The 23,476-nt window shown below is 42.2% G+C and overlaps 1 protein-coding gene and 1 long non-coding RNA gene across 6 annotated transcripts in view; one reads left to right on the top strand and one right to left on the bottom strand.

The window, feature by feature from the left end:
• The window catches only part of LOC140725165 (fibulin-7-like), a 71,305-nt gene extending 51,744 nt beyond the window's left edge, over window positions 1-19,561 (top strand). Inside the window, exons 8-10 of one of the 5 annotated variants that reach the window (XR_012098280.1) lie at window positions 8,006-8,333; window positions 13,683-13,764; window positions 19,093-19,157. Coding sequence is in view for 4 of the 5 variants with exons in the window: in XM_073040264.1 (XP_072896365.1) it covers window positions 8,006-8,333; window positions 19,093-19,254 (490 nt within the window). In the remaining variant the exon portion in view is untranslated. Of the gene's footprint in view, window positions 1-8,005; window positions 9,094-13,682; window positions 14,767-19,092 lie in introns of those variants that run through there. The other 4 variants (XM_073040264.1, XM_073040263.1, XM_073040267.1 and 1 more) reach the window with 4 other exon arrangements.
• On the bottom strand, window positions 9,145-9,758 carry LOC140725167 (uncharacterized). Its single transcript, XR_012098281.1, has 3 exons — window positions 9,655-9,758; window positions 9,322-9,472; window positions 9,145-9,261 (listed from the first exon to the last, which is right to left on the bottom strand). It is a non-coding gene; the product is annotated as an uncharacterized lncRNA (long non-coding RNA).
• Window positions 19,562-23,476: the final 3,915 nt, after the last annotated feature.

Below are 23,476 nucleotides of genomic sequence, written 5' to 3'. Positions count from 1 at the left end.
CAGGTGGGAATATAAGCTCACGTTAAGTTAATTATGGCAGGCCTTTGTAGTACACTTCACTTCAGTTCCCCTCTGGGGTTCTGAACAAAGACTTGTGACAGGGTGAGATAATTTTCAATTGTTAAGATGGACAAGCAATTTCTCATTACTTATAGATATTCCATTAACATCAGTTTAGCATTAATCACCCAAGTCATTATTAAAGGCTTCTACTCTTGTTGATACTGAATGCAAGTTTTACTGTAAGACCGTAGGATATAGGAACAGAATTCTGCTCTGCCATTTCAGCCATTTTCCCTCTCCGCCCCAATCTCTTGCCTTCTCTCCATATCCCTTCATGCCCTAACTAATCGAGTATCTATCGTAATTCCGGGGTGCCTAGGTGCGACTCAAGTAGCAGCAGTACTCTCAAAGGATACAATTAAATATTCCTTTTTTCAGCCAGACACAGCTAAAAAGCACAACTGCTTCCAAGTCAACAAAGATGTCTTAATGTGTTTAAATGAACTATCGCTGCTCAAAACTGACGGAAACAACAGCTTGTGGTTGGAAGCGCCCACGGAGGCCACCTCGGAGGAAGTGCGGGTGTAGATCAGGGTTACAAGTGCGTTTAAGGAAACGGGTTTTAAACTCCCTATACCGACTATCTTCCAGGCGAACGTGCAGTCTCTGGTGAATAATATCAATGATCTCAGAGCCAGGGTGCTGGATCAGAGGGGCATTAGGACTGAGTGTGTCCTTTGTTTTACGGAATCATGGTTAACCCCTTCCATACCAGATGCAGCGATTCAGATCGATGGATTTACTATACACTGTCAGGATAGTTCGATAGTCTGTCAAAAGCAGAGGTGGAGGAGTATGCCTCATGATCAACTCTTCTTGGTGCACAAATATATCAGTGCTGTCCCAATTCTGCTCACCAGACCTGGAATATCTAGCAGTGAAGTGCTGTCCTTTATACCTACCACGGGAGGTCTCCGGGGTCATTTTGGTAGCAGTATACATTCCACTTCAGGCCAATGTCAAGCAGGCTTTAGATGATCTGAGCAATGGGATCGACATGCACGAAACAGCGCTCCCAAATGTCTTCACCATCGTTTTGGGGGAATTTTAACCAGGTCAGTCTGAAAAAAATCACTAAGCAACTACCATCAACAAATCACTTGCAATACCAGAGGAAACAACTCACTGGACCATTGCTAAACCAGCATCAAGAATGTTTACTGTGGTATTCCACGTTCTCACTTCAGGAAGTCTGATCACCTGGCTGTACCTCTACTCCCTGAGTACAGGCAGAGACTGAAGACTACAGCACCAGTAGTGAGGACCAAGAAGGTTTGGACAAGGGAAGCACAGAAGTGCCTGCAGGACTGCTTTGAATCGATGGACTGGACTGTATTCAGGGATTCATCTTCGAACCTGGATGAGTATGCTGCAGTTGTTACCAATCTCATTAAAACCTGTGTGGATGAGTGTGTGCCCACAAAGACTTATTGTACGTTCCCAAACCAAAAGCCACGGATATACCAGGAGGTACATTGTCTGCTGAAGGCTAGATCTGTGGCATTCAAGTCTGGCAACCCAGGCCTGTGCCAGAAAACCAGGTATGATTTGCAGAGGGCTATTTCAAAGGCGAAGAGACAATTTTGAATGAGGTTGGAGGTGATATCAGATGCATGGCAACTCTGGCAGGGTCTGCAAGACATTACTTCCTACAAAGCAAAACCCAATAGCATGAATGGCAGTGATGCTTCACTACCAGATGAACTCAACACCTTCTATGCACGCTTTGAAAGGGAGAACACAACTACAGCTGTGAAGATCCCTGCTGCACCTGATGACCCTGTGATCTCCGCCTCAGAGGCCGATGTTAGGCTGTCTTTAAAGAGTGAACCCTCACAAGGCGGAAGGTCCCGATGGAGTACCTGGTGAGGCTCTGCAAACCTGTGCCAACCAACTAGTGGGAGTATTCAAGGACATTTCGAACCTCTTACTGCTGTGGGCTGAAGTTCTCTCTTGATTCAAAAAGGCAACAATTATATCAGCGCCTAGGAAGAATAATGTGGGCTGCCTTAATGACTATCGCCCAGTAGCACTCACATTGACAGTGATGAAATGCTTTGAGAGGTTGGTCATGACTAGACTGAACTCCTGCCTCAGCAAGGACCTGGATCCATTGTAATTTGCCTATTGCTACAATAGATTAATGGCAGACGCAATCTCAATGGCTCTCCACATGGCTTTAGAACACCTGGACAATACAAACACCTACGTCAGGATGCAATTCATCGACTATAGCTCAGCATTTAATACCATCATTCTCACAATCCTGATTGAGAAGTTGCAGAACCTGGGCCTCTGTACCTCCCTCTGCAATTGGATCCTCGACTGCCTAACTGGAAGACCACAATTGGTGATAACATCTCCTCACTGACAATAAAAACTGGTGCACCTCAGGGGTGTGTGCTTAGCTGACTGCTCTACTCTCTGTATACACATGACTGTCTAGCTAGGCATATCTCAAATATGATCTATAAATTAGCTGACAATACAACCGTTGTTGGTACAATCTCAGGTGGTGACGAAAGGACGTACAGGAGTGAGATATGCCAACTAGTGGCTATATTTCATTAGGAGTTTGAAGAGATTTTGCCTGTCAACAAATAAACTTAAAAGCTTCTGTAGATGTACCGTGGAGAGCATTCTGACAGGCTGCATAACTGTCTGGTGGAGGGGGTGGGGGTGCTACTGCACAGGACTGAAAAAAAGCTTCAGAGGGTTGTAAATTTAGTCAGTTCCATCTTGGGTACTAGCCTACAAAGCACCCAGGACATCTTCAGGGAGCAGTGTCTCAGAAAGGCAGCGTCCATTATTAAGGACCTCCAGTACCCAGGGCGTGCCCTTTTCTCACTGTTACCATCAGGTGGGAGGTACAGAAGCCTGAAGGCACACACTCAGTGATTCAGGAACAGCTTCTTCCCCTCTGCTACCCGATTCCTAAATGGACAGTGAAGCTTTGACACTATCCCACTTTTTTAATATACAGTATTTCTGTTTTTGCATGTTTTTTAAACTATTCAATATACATATGCTGTAATTAACTATTTTATTATTATTTTTTTCTCTTCTATATTATGTATTTCATTGAACTGCTGCTGCTAAGTTAATAAATTTCACATCACATGCTGGTGATAATAAACCTGATTCTGATTCTGAACTGCTGACTTACGTCTTCCCTGTGACTTGGCCCCACAAGTTTCATCACTATCTCATGAAAGAAGTTCCTCCTCATCTCCATTCTTAAAGGCCACCCGTCCATTCTGAGGCTGTGTCCTCTGGTCTTACCAATGGAAACATCCTCTCCACATCTACTCTATCGAGTCCTTTCAACATTTGACAGATTTCAATGAGGTCACCCCTCATTTTTCTGAATTCCACTGAGTAGAGGCCCAGAGCCATCAAATGCTCCTCTCATGATCAGCCTTTTAATCCCTGAATCATTTTTGTGACCCTCCTTTGAACACTCTCCAGTTCAGCACATCCTTTCTTAAATAAGGGGCCCAAAACGGTTCACAATATTCCAAGTGAGGCCTCACCAGTGCTTTATAAAGGCTCAGTATTACATCCTTGCTTTTATATGTCCATGGTTACATACTGGATAGGAGGGTGGGCAGAGGGGGTGGTGTGGCTCTGCTGGTAAAGAATGGCTTCAAATCAGTAGAAAGATGTTATATAGGATTGGAAGATGTTGAATCCTTGTGGATTAAGTTAAGAAACTGCAAGGGTAAAAAGGACGCTAATGGCCTCCCAACAGTGATTGCGAGGTAGACCACAGATTATAACAGGAAATAGAAAAGGCGAGTCAAATGGACAATGTTATGGTAGTCGGGGGAGATTTTAACATGCAGGTCAATTGGGAAAATCAGGTTGGTAATGGGTCTCAAGAGATTGAGTTTGTTGAATGCCTGAGAGATGGCTTTTTAGAGTGGTTTGTCTTTGAGCCTACTAGGGGATCAGCTATACTGAATTGGGTGTCCTGAACCAGGGGCGATTAGTGGGCTTAAGGTAAAAGAATCCTTAGGAACCAGTGATCATAATATGATTGAGTTCAACTTGAAACTTGATAGGGAGAAAGTAAAGTCTAATGTAGCAGTATTTCAGTGGAGTAAGGGAAATTACAGTGGTATTAGAGAGGAGTTGGCCAATTGGAAGGAGATGGCTGGACCAGATGAACTGCACCCTAGGCATCTGAAAGAGGTAGCGGCAGCGATTGTGGAACATTAGAATTGATCTTTCAAAAATTATTGGACTCTGGCATGATGCCAGAGGACTGGAAAATTGCAAGTGTTGCTCCACTCTAAGAAAGGAGGAAGGCAACAGAAAGGAAATTGTAGACCAGTTAGCCTGACCTCAGTGGTTGGAAAGATGTTGGAGTCAATTGTTAAGGATGAGGTTATGGAGTACTTGGAGACACAGGACAAGCTAGGACAAAGTCAGCATGGTTTTCCTAAGGGAAGATCTTGCTGATGAACCTGTTGGAATTCTTTGAGGAGATTACAAATAGAATAGATAAAGGGGATGCATTGGATGTTGATTATTTAAACTTTCAGAAGGCCTTCGACAGGGTGCCATGCATGAGACTGCTTACCAAGTTAAGAGCCATAAGTATTACAGGAAAGTTACTGGCATGGTTAGAGCATTGGCTGATTGGTAGGAGGCAGCGAGTGGGAATAAAAGGATCCTTTTCTGGTTGGCTGCCAGTGACTAGTGGTGTTCCGCAGGGGTCGGTGTTGGGACCGCTTCTTTTTATGCTGTATATCAATGATTTAGATGGAATAGATGGTTTTGTTGCCAAGTTTACAGATGACATGAAAATTGATGGAGGGGCAAGTAGTGTTGAGGAAACAGGTAGGCTACAGAAGATTTAGGCAGATTAGGAGAATGGGCAAGAAAGTGGCAAATGAAATCCAATGTTGGAAAATGCATAGTCATGCACTTTGGTAGAAGAAATAAATGTGAAGACTATTTTCTAAACGGGGAGAAACTCCAAAAGTCTGAGATGCAACCTAAAGTTTAACTTGCAGACCTCCTTTCAAGAGGTTTAGAATACAAGAGCAAGGATGTGATGCTGAGGCTTTATAAGGCACTGGAGAGGCCTCACCTTGAGTATTGTGAATAGTTTTGGGTTCTTCATCTAAGAAAAGATGTGCCGACATTGGAGAGGGTTCAGAGGTGCTTCAAACGGATGATTCAGGGAATGAAAGGAATGTTTGATAGCTCTGGACCTGTACTCGCTGGAATTTAGAAGGATGAGGGGGTAATGTCATTGAAACCTTACAATTATTGAAAGGCATGGACAGAGTAGATGTGGATCGAATGTTTCCCATGATGGGGGAGTTTAGGATGAGAGGGCATAGCCTCAGAATAGATGTGCATCCATTTAAAACAGATGTGGAGAAATTTCTTTAACCTGAAGGTGGTGAGTTTGTGGAATTTATTACCACAAGCAACTGTGGAGGCCACGGCCGTTTTGTGTATTTAAGGTGGAGCTTAATAGGTTCTTGATTGGACCTGGCATCAGTAGTTATGGGGAGAAGGCCGGGGAGTGGGGCTGAGGAGGGGAGTAAAAGATCAGCTATGATTGAATGGCAGAGCAGACTTGATTGGTCGAATGGCCTAATTCTGCACCTTTGTCTCTGGTCTTGAATTCTATATTCTGCTGAATTCTCTTTGGCAAAGTTGCATTAGAAAATCCTTTAACACAAAGATGTTTTTCTCATTCTATCTTGAACAGCCCTACCTTAGCCAGCACGTGCCCAGCCACAATCCCACAACCACATCCCCTGACTTCTTGGCTGAGATAAAGTACCTTGTTCTTTCTCACTCAGGTCAAGCGCTCAGCCACTTAGCAGTCATGGTGGACTGAGAAATCTGTGGTGGAGCTTGGATTACTGAGTGAGAGGCCATGTTCCAGAGACTGGCAAGGGAGCAGAACCCCACTGGGTAGGCTGTCAGGAGGTTGGCATCTCAGCAATTGTTGAGTGGTGTCTTTGCCAATCCATCACTTTCCAATTGGAAACGGGTGTAATGGCTTGCAAGAGGCCTGGATAATCTGGCCCATTAACATCTGGTGTCAAACAAAGGGTGGTGATCCATATACAATATCAATGTCACCTGATATAAATTGATTGGTATTAAAGTTTTTGTGATGTGAAAGATCTACCCTCAAGCATTCGATGCAGTCAGATTGTCAAGCCTGAGATGAACCAAGTTTTAACATCGGAACACTTTCAGCATCTTTCTAAAATAGAACTTCTAAATACTAAACTTCTAAATTCTAAATACTAAGATAGGTGGTGTTGTGGATAATGAAGTAGGTTTTCAAAGCTTGCAGAGAGACTTAGGCCAGTTAGAAGAGTGGGCTGAAAGATGGCAGATGAAATTTAATGCTGATAAGTGTGAGGGGCTACATTTTGGTAGGACTAATCAAAATAGGACGTACATGATAAATGGTAGGGCATTGAGGAATGCAATAGAACAGAGTGATCTAGGAATAATGGTGCATAGTTCCTTGAAGGTGGAATCTCATGTGGATAGGGTGGTGAAGAAAGCTTTTGGTATGTTGGCCTTTATATATCAGAGCATTGAGTACAGGAGTTGGGATGTAATGTTAAAATTGTACAAGGCATTGGTAAGGCCGAATTTGGAGTATTGTGTACAGTTCTGGTCACCGAATTATAGGAGAGATGTCAACAAAATAGACGAGAGTACAGAAGAGATTTACTAGAATGTCAACACATACGTAAGCTGATGAAGGGTCTCGGCCCGAAACGCTGACTGCTCGTTTCAACAGATGCTGCCCAACCCGCTGAGTTCATCCAGCTTATGTACGTGTTGATTTGACCACAGCATCTGCAGTGCACTTTGTGTTTACTAGAATGTTACCTGTGTTTCAGCACCTAAGTTACAGAGAAAGGTTAAACAAGTTAAGTCTTTATTCTTTGGAGCATAGAAGGTTGAGGGGGGACTTGATAGAGGTATTTAAAATTATGAGGGGGATAGATCGAGTTGACGTGGATAGGCTTTTTCCATTGAGAGTTGCAGAGATTCAAACAAGAGAACATGAGTTGAGAGTTTAGGGGTAACATGAGGGGGAACTTCTTTACCCAGAGAGTTGTAGCTGTGTGGATCGAGCTTCCAGTAGAAGTGGTAGAGGCAGGTTCAATTTTGTCATTTAAAAAAAATTGGATAGGTATGTGTACAGGAAAGGAATGGAGGGTTATGGGCTGAGTGCAGGTAGGTGGGACTAGGTGAGAGTAAGCCTGTTTCCATGCTGTAATTGTTATCTGGTTATATATTGCATTATGTTCTGAAGTACAGAAAACCAAATCTCATACCCATTTTTTGCCTTTATTTCCTATGTACATAAACTGAGCATAAATATAAATGATTAATGATTTAGATATTGGCCACAGAAACGTTATAGACTAAATGTAGATGTTATAGACCAAATGATAAGTACACACCCTGGATTTTGGTCATTCTTCGTGTGTTTTTTATTTTGTTATTCATCAGAAACCTCCGTAAAAATGCTGAAGTGTCTAAGTTCAATCACCATGTCTGTTGCATTGACCAACGCACAGTCTGGTTCCTCACAAGTTCCAGCTCCGCTTCTGTTATAAATGTGGGACATGCTGCTTTGCTCGACCAAAACACTTTGCTGATTGTGATAGCTTGGCGGTGCACAAATTGGCGATCATGTTTCCCACGTTCTATAATGAGAATGCTTTTGAAAAGTACTTTATTAACTGCAAATTGCTTGGAGACGTACTGAGGCGATCATTTTCAATCATTGTTTAACAACAAATCTATGGAATTTTCAGCTGATCGCCTACCTCTTTTGTGCAGTATTTTGGGACAGGAAGTGCCTGTATGATAAAAGGTCCAACACGCTCTCTTTGTCCTCTTTGTTACTTGGTCTTACTCTTTTCTTTTTTAATCGCAGTAAATGTGAGAGAAACCCATGCCCAATGGAAAGCAAGTTGTGTGCAAATGCTGCCTACTCCATTACCTTCCATTACCTCACCCTGACCTCCAACCTACGAACCCCCAGAACTCTCTTCCGGATGACAAGCAGCCGGTTCACAGGAGACACCATGCGCTTTAGCATCGTAGGAGGTGTTGGGCAGAACCATTTTTCCATCCAGCGGTCAGACAGGCAGACAGGAGAGCTGGTACTAGTGCATCCCATCCAAGGCCCTGCAACTTTGGAGGTGGAAATGGAGATGACGGAACTTCATGGGAAAACAGTCCTTACCAAGCACGTCTCTAAGGTCATTGTCTTTGTCTCACAGTATAACTTCTAGGTGAACTTCACTTTCTGGTGTGACTCCTGTTACTGTTTCTTAAAAGAGAGCTAAGATAAATGAAGTATATAACCAATAGAGTGTTAAAATGCTTAAAGGAAGTATTAACAATAATTAAGAGCTACACAATAATGAGAAAGTATGCTGCTGCTGTGTCAGAATGAAGGAGGACCTCTGAGGGAGAAGACTGAAGGTGATGGAAAGGATTGCATTGATGTCTAAGTGGGCAGAGGACCAACAATGTCTTATGCCATTGTATGTTCTTGAAAGGGCAAGTTCTTTAAAGCAAAATTTTCAGAAAACGCATGCCACCTTCAGCTGGCATTTTCTTGTATGGTGATGTGGGTACAGATCATGCCAGTCAAACATCTAAAGTGATAATAAAGCCATTATGAGTGAATATACATTCTTCATCTCCCTGTTCCATGAGGAGGTATGGGGAAATAGCGTCTCACCAGCATTTTGTCATTCTCCTATTGATCATTATTGTTTCCCCATTCATCATCATCATCATCATCTATTATCATCATCCATCGTCATCATCCGTCATCCGTCATTATCATCATCCATTGTCATCTATCATCCATTATCATCATCTCCATAATACATTATCATCCATCATCATCATCATACAACTTCTCCATGATCATCCATCATCGGTCATCATTCATTGTGCATCATCATCTCCATTATCCATCGTCGTCATCATTATCAACATCGTCATCCATCATCACATAGCATCCATCATCCCCATCTCCATTATCGTCCATCATCACCATCGCCCACCCCCATCCTCACCCATCACCATCCGACACCATCTATCATTGCCCATCATCACCCATCATCTTCATTGCCTTCATCACCATTGTCGCCCATCACCATCGTTGCTCGTTACCTTCATTGCCCATCATCATCTTCATCACCATCGTCACCCATCACCTTCATTGCTCGTTACCTTCATTGCCCATCATCATCTTGATCACCATCAACATTGACCATCACCATCATTGTCTTCAATGCCTTCATCACCATAGTTGCCCATCATCACCATCATTGGTCACCACCATCATTGTCCATTGTCACCCATCGCCATCATCATTCATCACCTTCATCACTCATTGCCTTCATTGCCCATCGTCTTCATCACCATCATCATCATCGTCTTCATCACCATCATCATCATCATTGTCTTCATTGCCATCATCATCTTTGTCTTCTTTGCTTTCATCATCATAGTCGCCCATTATCTTCATTATCATCATCGCCTATCACCATCGTCACCCATTACCTTCATCGCTCATTGCCTTCATTGCCCATCATCGTCTTCATCACCATCATCACTGACCATCATCATCATTGTCTTCATTGCCTTCATCATTATAGTCACCCATCATCTTCATCACCGTCATCACCTATCACAATCGTCGCTCATTACCTTCATGGCTCATCGCCTTCATTGCCCATCATTGTCTTCATCACCATCATCATCCATCACCTTCATCACCATCGCCTATCACCATCACTGCCCAACACCATCATCCTTCATCCATCCATCCAATCATCATAATAGAAGTACAAGAAGTAGCAGAAAAATCAGGTAGTTGGCAGTTTAAGCCTTCTCTGTGTTTTGATATTATACTTTAACTTCTGCCTGATTTTCATATTCCTGTTCCACCTTCCTACTTGTTGATTCCCTCGGTATCCAAAATCTACTGATGTCTCACCAATTGAACATTATAATAAGTTTCTGATTCTCAACTCTTTGAGTGAAGAGTTTTATCTGTCTTAAAAATTTGAATGTGACCAAATTCTAGATTTCTAAGGTGATGTGACATCCTCTCAGTCTTTGACCACGTGTGTACTTCCTAGGTACTTGTTCTTGCTGTCACCTTGATGCATGTGACTTCTAGCTCCATTTCCAGGCCATCCAGTTCAACCCTTTCATCACAATTCCCAATGGTTCTTTCTTTGTACCTGTGCTCTAGCCCCATGCATTGGTACATTCTGGAGTTCTCTCTCGCACAGCTCTAGTCTTAACTTCCCCAAACCTCTGCTCTATTTTGTCTTCCACTGGTTACTTATTTCAATCAGTGAGTCAAGAATTACAAGCTTGCTTGCTTCAAGGCTAGTTCCCTTTACATCACTGGCTCCTACCTGAGACCTCTTCTGATTGCGCATCTGACTCTAGCTCGAAACCCTGCTGTGTCTTTACTACCCCTTCCAACCTCCCTCTCTCTGATCTTTCCTCAGCAGAAGCTTCACCTTTATACCCCTCATGGAGTTCTGAGCCTGCCATGATGCTGAACTCTTCTTCCACTACCTATGCCTCCATTCCTAGTTCATTGGTAAGGTGTCCTTGCCCTCCACCTTTTTTCCCATCTCTGAAAACCCTCTTACTTTTGCACACCCCTTCCTGGCTTTTTAACCTTCTCTTAGCCTTTTCATTTTCAACTGCTGACATAATATCAACCATTCTGAGTTCTTCACTCTGTTCACTCACTTCAACCTCACTCACTGCTCACTCCACACCAATCCTAACATCACCCACAGACCTGTTGACAAGGGTAGTGCTGTTGTAGCCTGGCATTGAATTCTACTGGCAGAGGGTAGGCAGCAGCTCTCAGAGGCACATCCTACTATGACTCCACCAACGATCATCAGACCACTGTCTCCCATACCAGCAGTTGATGGTCCATTTCTCTGCACAGATGCTGCCTGGCCTGCTGAGTTCCTCCAGGATTTTGTTTGTTTGATCCTCTCAATCTATTCCATACTAGTTCCTTCTAAGTATGTGAATCACCTGTCTTTGTTTTAAATAAGGAATATACAATATATCTCCTCCTAGGGTAAGAACTACATCAGAGAATCAGTCCAGATAATCAATATTACATTCTCCAGTATATTATTTTTCAAAACAAAACAATTTTTCTTTGGTCTCAGTCCTTCCTTATCTTGAACATCTCTATTAAATAATTTCTTAACCTTAATGTCTGGAAAGAGAAACCATCATTACAGTCTCACTCTCATAATTGTATCTCACTCCTGTCGCCCCCCCCATCTCACTCCCATCGCACTCTATCATTGTGACTCATTGTCATCAGTACCATCTGATTCAGATCGTGAAAATTACTTCACCTTTATCTAATTCTCTGTTATTGTCTCCTTCCATTTTCTACCTTCTCCTGCTCACCATTCTTATTCCATTCTTAACTAATTCCCTTCACTTCTATCTCATTCCCTTCCTTGCTATCTCATTTCCAACAGCACTAACTTGTTCTCAACACCGCCATCCCTTTCTCATTATTTTCATTCTAATTGCTACCATCTCAACATTATGGCTACTAGTTCATTCCCATTGATACCACCATTGTCTAATATTTATTGACTCGATTTTCTTCTCATTGCTACCACCCCCTTTCTCACTGCTGCATCCTTGCTCCCAATTTATTTTAGTCATTATTAGTTTTATCAGAACTCTTGTGGCCCCATTCCATCACCATCACATTATCATCATTCCATGTCATCACTGTTCTATCTGCTGTTATCACAGTATCCCCTGTTTCATCAGCAGTCATCAGTACTTCCTCATATCAAGGCTTGCCATCCCAGAAAGCAGTGTGATGAGACTTCGCTGCTCTCCATCTATTGTAGTATACTGTATTTTTGTGGTGAAAGATTGTTGTACATAATAATCCAGTTATGATTTTGCCAAGGTTATAATTGGATTAAGTAATCATTGCTCCAGCAATAAATCCCATCACTATCACTCCCATCTCATCATAACATCATTGTGATGTTCATGATATCACTACACACCCATTGCGTTACTGTAATCATTTCCATTGCATGGATGTTACTGCCATTGAATTATAATTATCCTTGCTTCCATTGAACCAATGTCACTCCCAACTAACTCCCATCAGATCCATGACATTACTATTTCCATCTCATCATTATCATTTCCACCACATCACTGTCATCATTCATTCCATCTCATTATAATCATTCCAATCACATCATTCTCATCATCACTCCCAACTCATTACCATTAGTCCCATCACATCTTTGCTTTGATCATTCCCATCTAATCCCATCACTCTTATATCAGTGGTGTCTCTCACATTTAATTATTGTCATTATTCATTCCATTTCTTCACCATTAATTCCAACACGTCACTATTATGATCACTCATCACATTTCTATCACTATCATTGCAGAAACGGTCAATTTCTATCAATCACATTAGTGTCACCCCGCCCCCACTCATCTCATCGCTATCACTCATTCTATTCCATCATCTTTACTCTCAACACTATCTTCCCAGCACATCAGAGCCATCTTGTCATGTGTTTTCCTGTCATTGGCATCACTACTATTTCACCATTGTTGTTATTACTCCCATCTCATCACCTGCACTACCGCCTCATTGTTCTCATTATGACTCTATCTCTTTATTACTTCGGTGTTTTGCACCTCATCATTGCCACCATCATGTTCATCATGACCCATTACTTGCATCTCATTACCATCAGTCCTTTCTCATTGTTATTAGTTCCATATTATCATTGTCATCATCATCATCATCACTTCTATCATTTCCCATCACCCATTATTACACCCGTTGCATCTTTGTCACCATCTCCCCATCTCATCAACGTCACTGTGATCTCATAACAGTTTTTGCATTACATCACCATTACTCTCAAAGCATCAGCCACCACAATGACACTGATTCATGTCGGTATCACTCCCCATCCCTCCCATCTCATCGTCTCATCCCATGGCATCGTTGTCAACACCATTTCCATCATGATTGTTTTCATCACATCTCTGTATTGTCATTCATTATTCCCATCTCATCAATATCATCACGCTCGTTGTATCTCTATCTCTCTTAAGTGTAATTATTGTTATCACTCCCATCTCATCCCCTCCATTTCCATTACATCATTGTCTTAATGACTTGCATCTTGTGGTCATTCCTTCTCACCATCATCAAGATAATCACGACTCTTCTCTCACCATCACTCCCAACCTGCCTGCATCATCATCCCATTGCATTGCTATTATTTGCACCTCACTACTGCCACTGGAAGCTTGGCATCATAACCATCTTATCTGCACGCCCATCTTTCCATCAGTAGAACCACTGGCAATGCCATCTCATCATCTGTAATGAACCTAGTTATCTCCACCATCTTCATCATCATCATAACCCTTTTCAATATAAACTTGACTATTGCATTTCGATCACTCTGCTTATTAGCATTTTTATTGCTATTTGTTTCACTGTATAACTTTATTTCTGTTTGCAGTGGTTATGATGGTTTTCCTTTTTCAACATCGTAATCCTTATTATATTACCATTTGCTGTTGCACAGAAATTAACCTAGAAAGGTAAAGGATTCAATTCTTTCAGTGCTGTGACACATTTGCTTTAATTAAGAAAATTAAAATATTTGGTGTTAGTATTTTGTGAACAAGGTGGGAATATTAATACTCAAACTTTAATAATCAAAATGAATTGATTCAATATTACAAGGCATGGATATTTGTGTGTAATGGACATGTGGCATTTTCCAGTGCATGTTTCATGTGATTCTGCATAATTTACCATTTCAAGCAAAACCAGTATGTGTAATATGTGTAGATTTTTTTCTCTCTGTATCCTGACTATCATTCTGTTTTTCATCTTTGATGCCCATGTCCCATTATGTGTATTTTAATCTTCATCATTCATCTAATTATGTTGTCCATCTTATCATCTTTATGTCATCGCTAATTCCATTTGATTTTAAATCTCATAATGATCTTAAAATCAATTTGCTAACCCCTCAGTCATCTGCTCATCATTTACTGCTGGATGTATCCTCCTCCTCCTCCTTCATCTTCACCATTATCAAGAAACCCAGTAAGCTGAAGAGCCTCCAGCTGTTCTCCGTTCTGGCAATTGTAGGTTGTGTCTATTGACAAAGTTTTCCTGGATCCTTCTAATCTGTCTTTACATTCCCGGAGGATGTTTGTCCTGCTTTTCTGCCGTCCAATTTCAGCAGGTCAATAAAATCCTTCTTGGTTGTAGCAGGCATCCTTATCAATGAATATTGAAACTCTATCCTTATGACTTTTAACCCTCACAGTGATTGAAATGAAGGACTAGAATATTTCCACATCACCCTTCAAATAGTTAATGTCCATAGGCACTAATTTTACCTCAAAGTTTGAATTGGTGTGACTTCTCTTGTTAGATAATGATGAGGCTTGCACAGGGAAGATATTAATCACTAGAGGTGGCTCTGAGCTTGCTTGAAGCTTGGTAGTGGGAATCATGTTACAAGTTAGTTTTTTCTACACCTCTGTTGGCCACTGGTAGATTAAGGTCAGGCAGCTTCACAGAAAGAAGATCAGATGGGTGAGGTGGTCACAGTCTAGGTTCTCTGCCATGGCAAATCTGCATAGAATGGGTACATGCTTCAAGGATACACTCAGTTAAAAATGGAAAGGGAAGGATTATTAGGAGGCCAAGATGGTGCCTGAAGCTTCATTCCAAATATTATTTTGCTGCACCCTGTTCCTTGTACTCTTTCATGGGATACCATGAATTGTGCTAGTAATTGATGTAGATCCAAACATCTCAGTAGATAGATGATTGAAATAGGATGCAGCAACTTTGCTTTTACAACAAAATTAATGTTTTTAATAGAGCTAATTTTATAAGCAGTGTACTTCTGTTTAGAATTTTAAACTGTTGCTGATTTATATGTCAGTAAATTATCTTAAAGAACTGTACACAATGAATGTAAACGATATTGCCTGAATCATTAAACTATCAACCCATTTTATATGGAGTCAAGATGAATCTTTTCAACTCGTACATAACACAATAGTCAATTATTTAAAAATAGCTTTCTTTTCTGTTAGGCGTTAGCTTTGGCCAACTTCTGACATGAGGTCCGTAACCTAGAATAACCCTATTTGGTGAATGTAAGCATCTGATGTGTGCCCATGCATATAGCATAGTTAAAGAACCAGATAAGCAAGATGCCTGTGTTCTAACAACTTCCAAAGTTTCTTCACGATACCCAGTATACCCACAGTTACACACACAAACTTGCATTACAAGTAACACACATACAGTACCATTACATTTCAAATTGATGACAAGAGTATTAGGAACAAACCTCCTGTTAAGCAGGAAGATTTCTCTTTGAGCTACAGTAACAAACAACAGCTGGAGGAACTCACCGTGTCAACCAGCATCTGTAGAAGGAAAGAAATGGTTGACGTTTTGGTTCAAAATCCTTCATTGGGACCTGAAAGATCAGCAATTCCTTTCACCTCTACAAGCACTGCCTGACTTGCTGATTTCTTCCAGCAGATAGTTTGTTGTGACAGGTCTCAGCATTTGCCTGTGTCTTTTCTGTGAGCTGACTTGGTTTCAAGCACCAGCTGATTTGCTGAGTGCAACAGCAGTTAATCCTGAGCAAGTATGGGCACTGCAGAGAATGGTAGCCAAACTGCAGCCAAAGTCCTTAGGCTTTTAAGAGTCAAGTCAAGACACTTTTATTGTCATTTTGACCATAACTGCTGGTACAGTACATAGTAAAAATGAGACAAAGTTTTTCAGGACTGTGGTGTTACATGACACAGTACAAAAACTAGACTAAACTATGTAAAAAAAAAACAACACAGAGAAAGCTACACTAGACTACAGGACTGCATAAAGTGCACAAAAACAGTGCAGGCATTACAATAAATAATGAACAGGACAGTAGGGCAAGGTGTCAGTCCAGGCTCTGGGTATTGAGGAGTCTGATAGCTTGGGGGAAGAAACTGTTACATAGTCTGGCCGTGAGAGCCCAAATGCTTTGGAGCATTACTAAGAGACTAGTAATGGTACAACCCTTCTACAGTATATCTTGCTATAATTCATATGATTAATGGGCATGTCTCTGTGTATGTTCTATGAAAGGAAACTTCAGTGTCCAGGGGAATTATGGTAGAAAAAAATCACTGTTGGGTTGTGGCCAGTGAGCAAAACACTAACTGCAGAAGAAAGAAAACTTAGCACATTCTGGAGTGATGTCTTTAGTGGGTCTCAGGGTATTTGGAGGCACGTGATAAAATTGGCCATAATCAGCATGGTTTCCTCAAGGGAAAATTTTGCCTGACAAATCTGTTGGAATCCTTTGAAGACATAACAAGCAGGGTAGACAAAGGAGAATCAGTTGATGTTGTGTCCTTGGATTTTTGGAAGGCCTTTGACAATGTGCCACACCTGAGACTGTTTAACAAGCTATGAGCTTGTGGTATTACAAGAAAATTCTAGCATGGATAAAGTAGTGGCTGATTGGCAGGAGGCAAAGAGTGGGAATATAGGCATCCTTTTCTGGTTGGCTGCCGGTCTTCCACAGGAGTCTCTGTTGGGACCGATTTTTTTTTTACGTTATTTGTCATTGATTGGGATGATGGAATTGGTGGCTTTGTTGCAAAGTTTGCAGATGATCTGAAGATAGGAGAGGCAGGTAGTTTTGAGGCTGAAGAGAAGCTACGGAAGGACTTAGACAGAATAGGAGAATGGACAAAGAGGCTGATGGAAGTGTATGGTCATGCACTTTGGCAGAAGAAATGAAACGGTTGAATATTATCTAAATGTTGAGAAAATACAAAAACTAAGGTGCAAACGGACTTGGGAGTCCTTGTGCAGGATTCTCCAAAGGTTAATTTGTAGGTTGAGTTGGTAGTGAGGAGGGCAAATGGGATGTTAGCATTCACTTCAAGAGGACTAGAATATAAAAGCAAGGATGTAATGTTAAAACTTTATAAAGCACAGTTTGAAGCCTCACTTGGAGTATTGTGAGCAGATTTGGGCTCCTTATCTTAGAAAGGATGTGCTGAAACTGGAGAGTGTTAAAGGAGGTTCATAAAAATGATTCTAGGATTCAATGGTTTGTCATATGAAGAGTGTTTGGTGGCTCTGGGCCTGTATTTACTGGAATTCAGAAGAATGAGGTATGACCTCATTGAAACATGTCAAATGATGAAAGGCCTTGATCGAGTGGATGTGAAGAGAATGTTCCCTAAGGTGCAAGAGTCTAAGGCCAGAGGACATAGCCTCAGAATAGAGGGGTGTTCTTTCAGAATGGAGATGAGGAGGAATTTCTTTAGCCAGAGGGTGGTGTATCCGTGGAAATTTTTGCCACAGGCAGCTGTGGAGGCCAAGTCTTTATGTATATTTAAGGCAGAGATTGATAGATACTTGATTGCAGGGCATGAAGGGATATAGGGAGAAGGCAGGAGATTGGGACTGAGGAAAACTGGATCAGCCATGATGAAATGGTGGAGTAGACTCGATGGGCCAAGTGGCCTAATTCTGTTCCTATATCTTATCATCTTATGGTACTGCTGGGAGCAGCAGCAGACAGCAAGATAGCTACAATGTCTCAAGCTGGTCTCATTGCAAGCCAGTGAGCACTGAACACAGAAATGCTTTTTAGAGAGAAGGAAGATAATGGAGATTGACAGTCATGGCTGGAATGTCCTTACACAAAATTAGCTTCACTAGAGCACAAGAAAGCTAGTCTTATAACTGAACTGTATTCTAACCCATGCAGTACATTGGAAAATATTTTTGTCACAGAAAGCAAAATATGTTCATTTCCTCAACATAGGAGTGGGCCACTTAATCGATTTTTCCATGCAACCTGTAACTTACTTTTGTCACATTCTCACCTACTTACCCCGGTTCCTACTACTGCCTGTGTAAGGGACAATTTCTGGTGACTTATAAACCTGTCATTCATAATGTTGGGAATGCTGGAGGAAACTGCAAAACCCACGTGGTCACAGGGAGAGCATGCGCACTCCACACAGGCAGCACCAGCAGACAGGATTGAACCTGAGTCACTGGACTGGTGAGGCAGTGGCTCCACTAGCTATGTTACTGTGCTGGGAAATATTGAAAAATCGACCTGTCAGATATTGTGAAGCCCTGCAAGCTTGGAACTAGGAATTGAAATGCAGGTTGGATCGTCGGGGAATAGTTTGAATTGGTTCACGGTGGAATCGGCCTGAATTGTCTCCTCAACTGACCGTACTGCAGCACTCATCCTCTGTGACTGCACAACATCTTGGTCCTTCCATGACCTGTCTTAGCATGCAATTTTACCCTCTCTTTCAACTGATGTGACAAGTTTGATAGATGAACAAATTCAATGAAAGCTATTAGACACATTGCATCTTACAGTTGAACTTGTGTGCAAGTTTGCTTCTTAGGAGAAAACAACACATTAAAAAATTTCACTGTGTGGTGTGCAAGTACGAATAAGATAGCTGCTTAGGATCATGAAGCAGGAGCCACAATGTCTTTTAGAATAGTAACAAGCCCTTCAGCTCACCTCATCCCTACCTCTACTAATGTCTCTGGCCTGCATTATTTCCATTTCCCAATATACCCGATCATCCTGTTCAGATGCCTCTTAAATGCCAGTACTGTTCTTGCCTTCACCACCTCCTCTAGCAACTTATTCCGGATACCACTACATATTGTGTGAAAACTTTACCCCTCGGATCCCCTTTAAACCTCTCTTGGACAGTTAGCCTAAGTCATTTAACGTAAGACACTCCTACCATAGTGACGAAGGCCACAATCTTGTTTTGCTGATTTCTGTTTGATATCTTCATGAAGCAAATGATATTATACCTTTGTATTTTTCGTTGTACCCTCAGCATCAAATGGCACAGCCAAGAGACCAGTGCAAATTATCAAAGAAAACAAAGGTAAAAGTATTACCAGAGCACTTGAGTTTAACGAGACATCAATTAGCAAACATCTTGCTAAGCTGCAGAGTGCCATCTTCCTCACAGGTTCTGCCTGTGGTGTATTACTAATGCTTAGAATCTTCAGAACATGGTTGAGCATCGTGGAGCCGAACACTGGAGGATAGAGGAAGGTAAATAGCTGAGGTGGAAAAAATTGTTCTGACAACTTGAATGAAAAATGAGATCCTGCAAGATCCTGACAGGGTGGATTTGGCAAGGATGCTCGAGGGTACTGTTTATATAATCGATCACCCTTGATTTACAGAAATGAAGTGATTTTTTTTTCTCTCTCTCAGGGTGTTATGAGCCCTCTAAAGTTATTGAACACAGAATCTCTGACTGTTTTTAAGGTTGAGCTTAATAAGCAGGGGAGTGAAATGTAGGAATGTGCCCTTAATGTTATAATCATTTCAGCAATGATTTAGTTAATGGTGGGGCAGCCAGAATCAGGTAACTTTGTTGGTAATTAAAGAAGTTATGTCCTGGTGCTTTTCAAAGCAGTTCATTGCCCTCAGTATGAGGAGAGGTTGGGGCTGCCAGAAGTTCACACTGGACAAGAATAAGTTTGGAGTTATTATTATATTTTCTTGTAGATATCATTTTGTAAATATTGGCATCTTTTCACTATTTTCATGAATTTTCACTTTGTAAATTTGATTTTTGACAGACCTAATAAACACCTTTGCAGTAAAGTACCAAGCGACTCCAGTCGTTTTTCTTTGGTGAAAGTAAAGGTCATAACCCACGGTTTTTAACATTTGGTAAAAATGCCACTCAGATTTAAGAGCAAAAGCAGAGTTGCTGGAGGAACTCAGTGAGTCAAGTAGCATCAATGGACCCAAAGGGATGGTTGACATTTTGAGCCGAGGCCACGACTCAAGATTGTTTGTGGGGTCACAACCCAAAACATCATTCATCCCTTTGCTTCTGCAGATGCTACTCAGTCTGCGGAGTTCTTCCAGCATCTACAGTCTCTCAGCAATGGAACATTGGAATGACATCCTTGAAATATCAGAAGACTGAAGGAGGTGTGCATTTAAATCCGAGTTTGATGATTACTAACACATTCCAAAGTAGAAAGTGTGTGAATAACACCACAGGATTCTATCAGCTCCAGGGTTGTGCTCCCAATGGGTTTTTTGTTTTTTTTCAGTTAGTAGAGGTTCTTTTTTTCCCCTTTTTCTTTCAAAAAAATATTCTTAACACTTTATTTTCTCAGCATTATTGATAAATTGCTTAGCTTTGTTAATCGGTTATTTGCTAATTTAATTCCTTATTGTATAAAAATGACATATTGACTTAATGTATCTTTTTTTGTTAATCTTCAATAATAATTAATAAAAAGATTTTAAAATGAAATGATTCTATGAATCGAGTGAAAATAAATGACACCACTTGAGGTCAAGGAGAAAACACAACAGCAATGACACAAGATCCTTTGAGAAAATCAAAAGATTCAGGAAACCTGCGAACAGGTTGATTCTGTAAATAAAATGAATAAGTGAACACATTTTGCAAAAAAACAGTAGATGGCAGGATGTCGTGTAATGATAGAGTTGAATAAACAACACACACAAAATGCTGGAGAGGCTCAGCAACTATGGAAATGAATAAACAGTTGTGTTTCGGGACGAGACCCCTCCTCGGCACCGAGAAGGAAGGGGAAAGATGCCAGAATAAAGAGGTGGAGGAGGGGAAGGAGGCTAGCTGGAAGTTGATAGATGAAGGCAGGTGGGTGGGATGCAGTTCCTCTGTATCTGTATATGATCCTCAATATACTTTCAATGTCAAAATAAGTACCATACACATATGCAGATTCCTTACCTGCTCAGTGTGTTGAAGGTGTACTTTCTTTATTTTCCTCCTTGGGCAAATGTAAATAATTCATGGTGCCTTTTGAGCAAAAGTTGAGGAAAGCTCCCTGGTGCATAAAAGAATTAGTTGTTCATTCACTACATTTCTGTTTCTGGGATGTAATGTCTATAAATTGGCTGCAGAGTTTCCTGCATTACAGCCAAAAATACATTTTGCAAGTTGTAATTGTCACAACTGTGGACTCTGCCACGGAGTCTGAGTGCCCTCACACGTGGGCAGCTGAATGGAGTCGGCAATCATGCTTGTGAGTGTGCATGTTCCAGCCAATTCGTGTTTGATTGTGCTGTATTTAACTCGCTTCCTTTTGTTTCACTGTTTTTTTGAATCTTGACGAAAGTGCAGTGAAATCTATGCTCCCTGCTTATCTTAGTCTTTGTTCCGGGGAAGAATACGACAGCTCAGTAAAGAAGTGGAATTAATTTAGTATTAAGTTCCTGCTTCTGAGCTGCAGTGTTGGTGCTAGCTTTAGTCTGAGAGTTTTAGTTAATGACCCTGTTGGCCTGACATTTATTATTTTTCCTTCTGTTCTGCACAGTTCCTTTTAAAATTCAGTGAGCTGTTCAATCTACTTCAGTGCCTCTCCCTCTCCACTTGGGCCATCACCATACAATCTTGTCAGCAAGACTTGAACCACCAAGATAGAGCCAGCAGAGAGAGAGAGAGAGCAACATGGATCTAATAGTCATTGGTCAGATAGGAGAACTGTTAAAGTCAATGGAGGCTGCGATGGCAGAGGTGGCTCATGTAAAGCGACAGCTACTCGCAGAATGATGAGCTCAGCCCAAACGGAAGTTCTTGGAAGAGAAATTAAAGTCAGTAGAGACTGGGTTGGCAGAAGTGACTCACAATGTGATAACTACTTTCAGAGCAGCAAACCCAGTCCAGGCAGAAAGGACAGGTGTCCAGCTGAGCACTCACCACAGTCAGCCAGAATCGGATTATATTTATTACTGCTCCCACTGCTACTGTTCAGCAGCTCACCACAGCCAGAATCAGTGGCAGCCAGTACTGCTCTCGCTGCTGCAATTCAGCAGCCTCAGCTACTAATACCCCAACTCCCATGATAGCATCCGGACTGCCAGGCAGATACTCTGGTGATCCCAACAGCTGCAGGAATTTTATTACCCAGTGTGTGAGCTGAATTTTTGAGCCAACCATATTGGTTCAGTGATGATGTGTGTGAAACCCCTTTTTATTGGGCATCTCTGGAAATGTGATTCATTAGCCCATCGCTAACAGCCACTTGACTCAGCGGCGAGAAATCCACCTTTCTTGGGCTTCGTACGTCTAGGGTGTAAATGACTTTGCTCCCGCCAAATCTGTGAGGTTGAGATGTCTCGCCCATGTGGTGAACTACATATACCTGTCTGGACACGCCCCCCCGCTGACTGCTCCTGTGGCTCCTCCCACAGACCCTGGTATAAAGGCGATTGGAGCCACAGACCCTTCCTCAGTCTCCAGGATGTTGTGTGATGGTCACTTGCTGCTTGTGCTTTCTTCCAGCCAATAAAAGCCTACCTTAACCCACGTCTCAGAGTTATTGATGGTGCATCAATTTTATTGGCTGGAAGTTTTAAATCATGGAAAGCATTTTACGTCTGGAAAAATTGGACATTGACCCTCAAGACTCAGAAGCAGCTCTTGCCTTTGAACTCTGGCTTGCATGCTTCCAATCATACTTGGAACAGATTCCCGTGACTGAGCCCGCTATTATGCACAGAATCCTCCTTTCGAGGGTCAGCCTGAAAGTTTATTCCCTTATCAGGGACCTGCCGACCTATCAAGGGGCACTGGATGCCCTCAAAAGACAGTACCTGCGGCCGGTGAACACCATCTACGCAAGACATTGCTTGGCGACACGGCGGCAGCAGACCGGAGAGTCGAGCGCGGAGTTTGTCCCGGCCCTACAGACACTCGTGCGGGCCTGCAACTGCAAGGGACTGATGGCGGAACAGCATGCGGAGCTCCTGGTACGAGAAGCCTTCGTTACGGGGATCAGGTCAGTGTACGTGCGCCAGCGGCTGCTGGAAAATGCCGATCTTGTCCAGCCGCGTGATCCCCCGCCGGTTCCGTGGACGCTGCAGCTAGTCCAGCTTGTCTAGTTCCCCCGCCACCCGCGAGTGAATCCACCACAGCTGCTGCCAGTCGCGAGTCCACGAACTCCCCGAAACCGACCACAGCTGCTGCCAGTCACAAGGCTGCGCAGTGTTACTTCTGCGGACTCGAAAAGCACCCCCAAAATCGCTGCCCGGCCTGAGAAGCTACCTGCTCCAGCTGTGGAAAGAAGGGCCATTTCGCCAAGGTCTGTAAGTCTGAACCACGAGCGGGGTCGAGCAGCACTGCGTGCGAGGCAGGGGGGTTGCCATCGTGGTCGCCGCCATCTTGCCTGCCCGCCTCGTGTGAGACATGGGGGCAG

Source organism: Hemitrygon akajei, chromosome 3, assembly GCF_048418815.1.
Source record: "Hemitrygon akajei chromosome 3, sHemAka1.3, whole genome shotgun sequence".
Classification (NCBI taxonomy): domain Eukaryota; kingdom Metazoa; phylum Chordata; class Chondrichthyes; order Myliobatiformes; family Dasyatidae; genus Hemitrygon; species Hemitrygon akajei.
The sequence above is the reverse complement of the archived record's forward strand: the minus strand, read 5'-3'. Positions and strand labels throughout refer to the sequence as shown.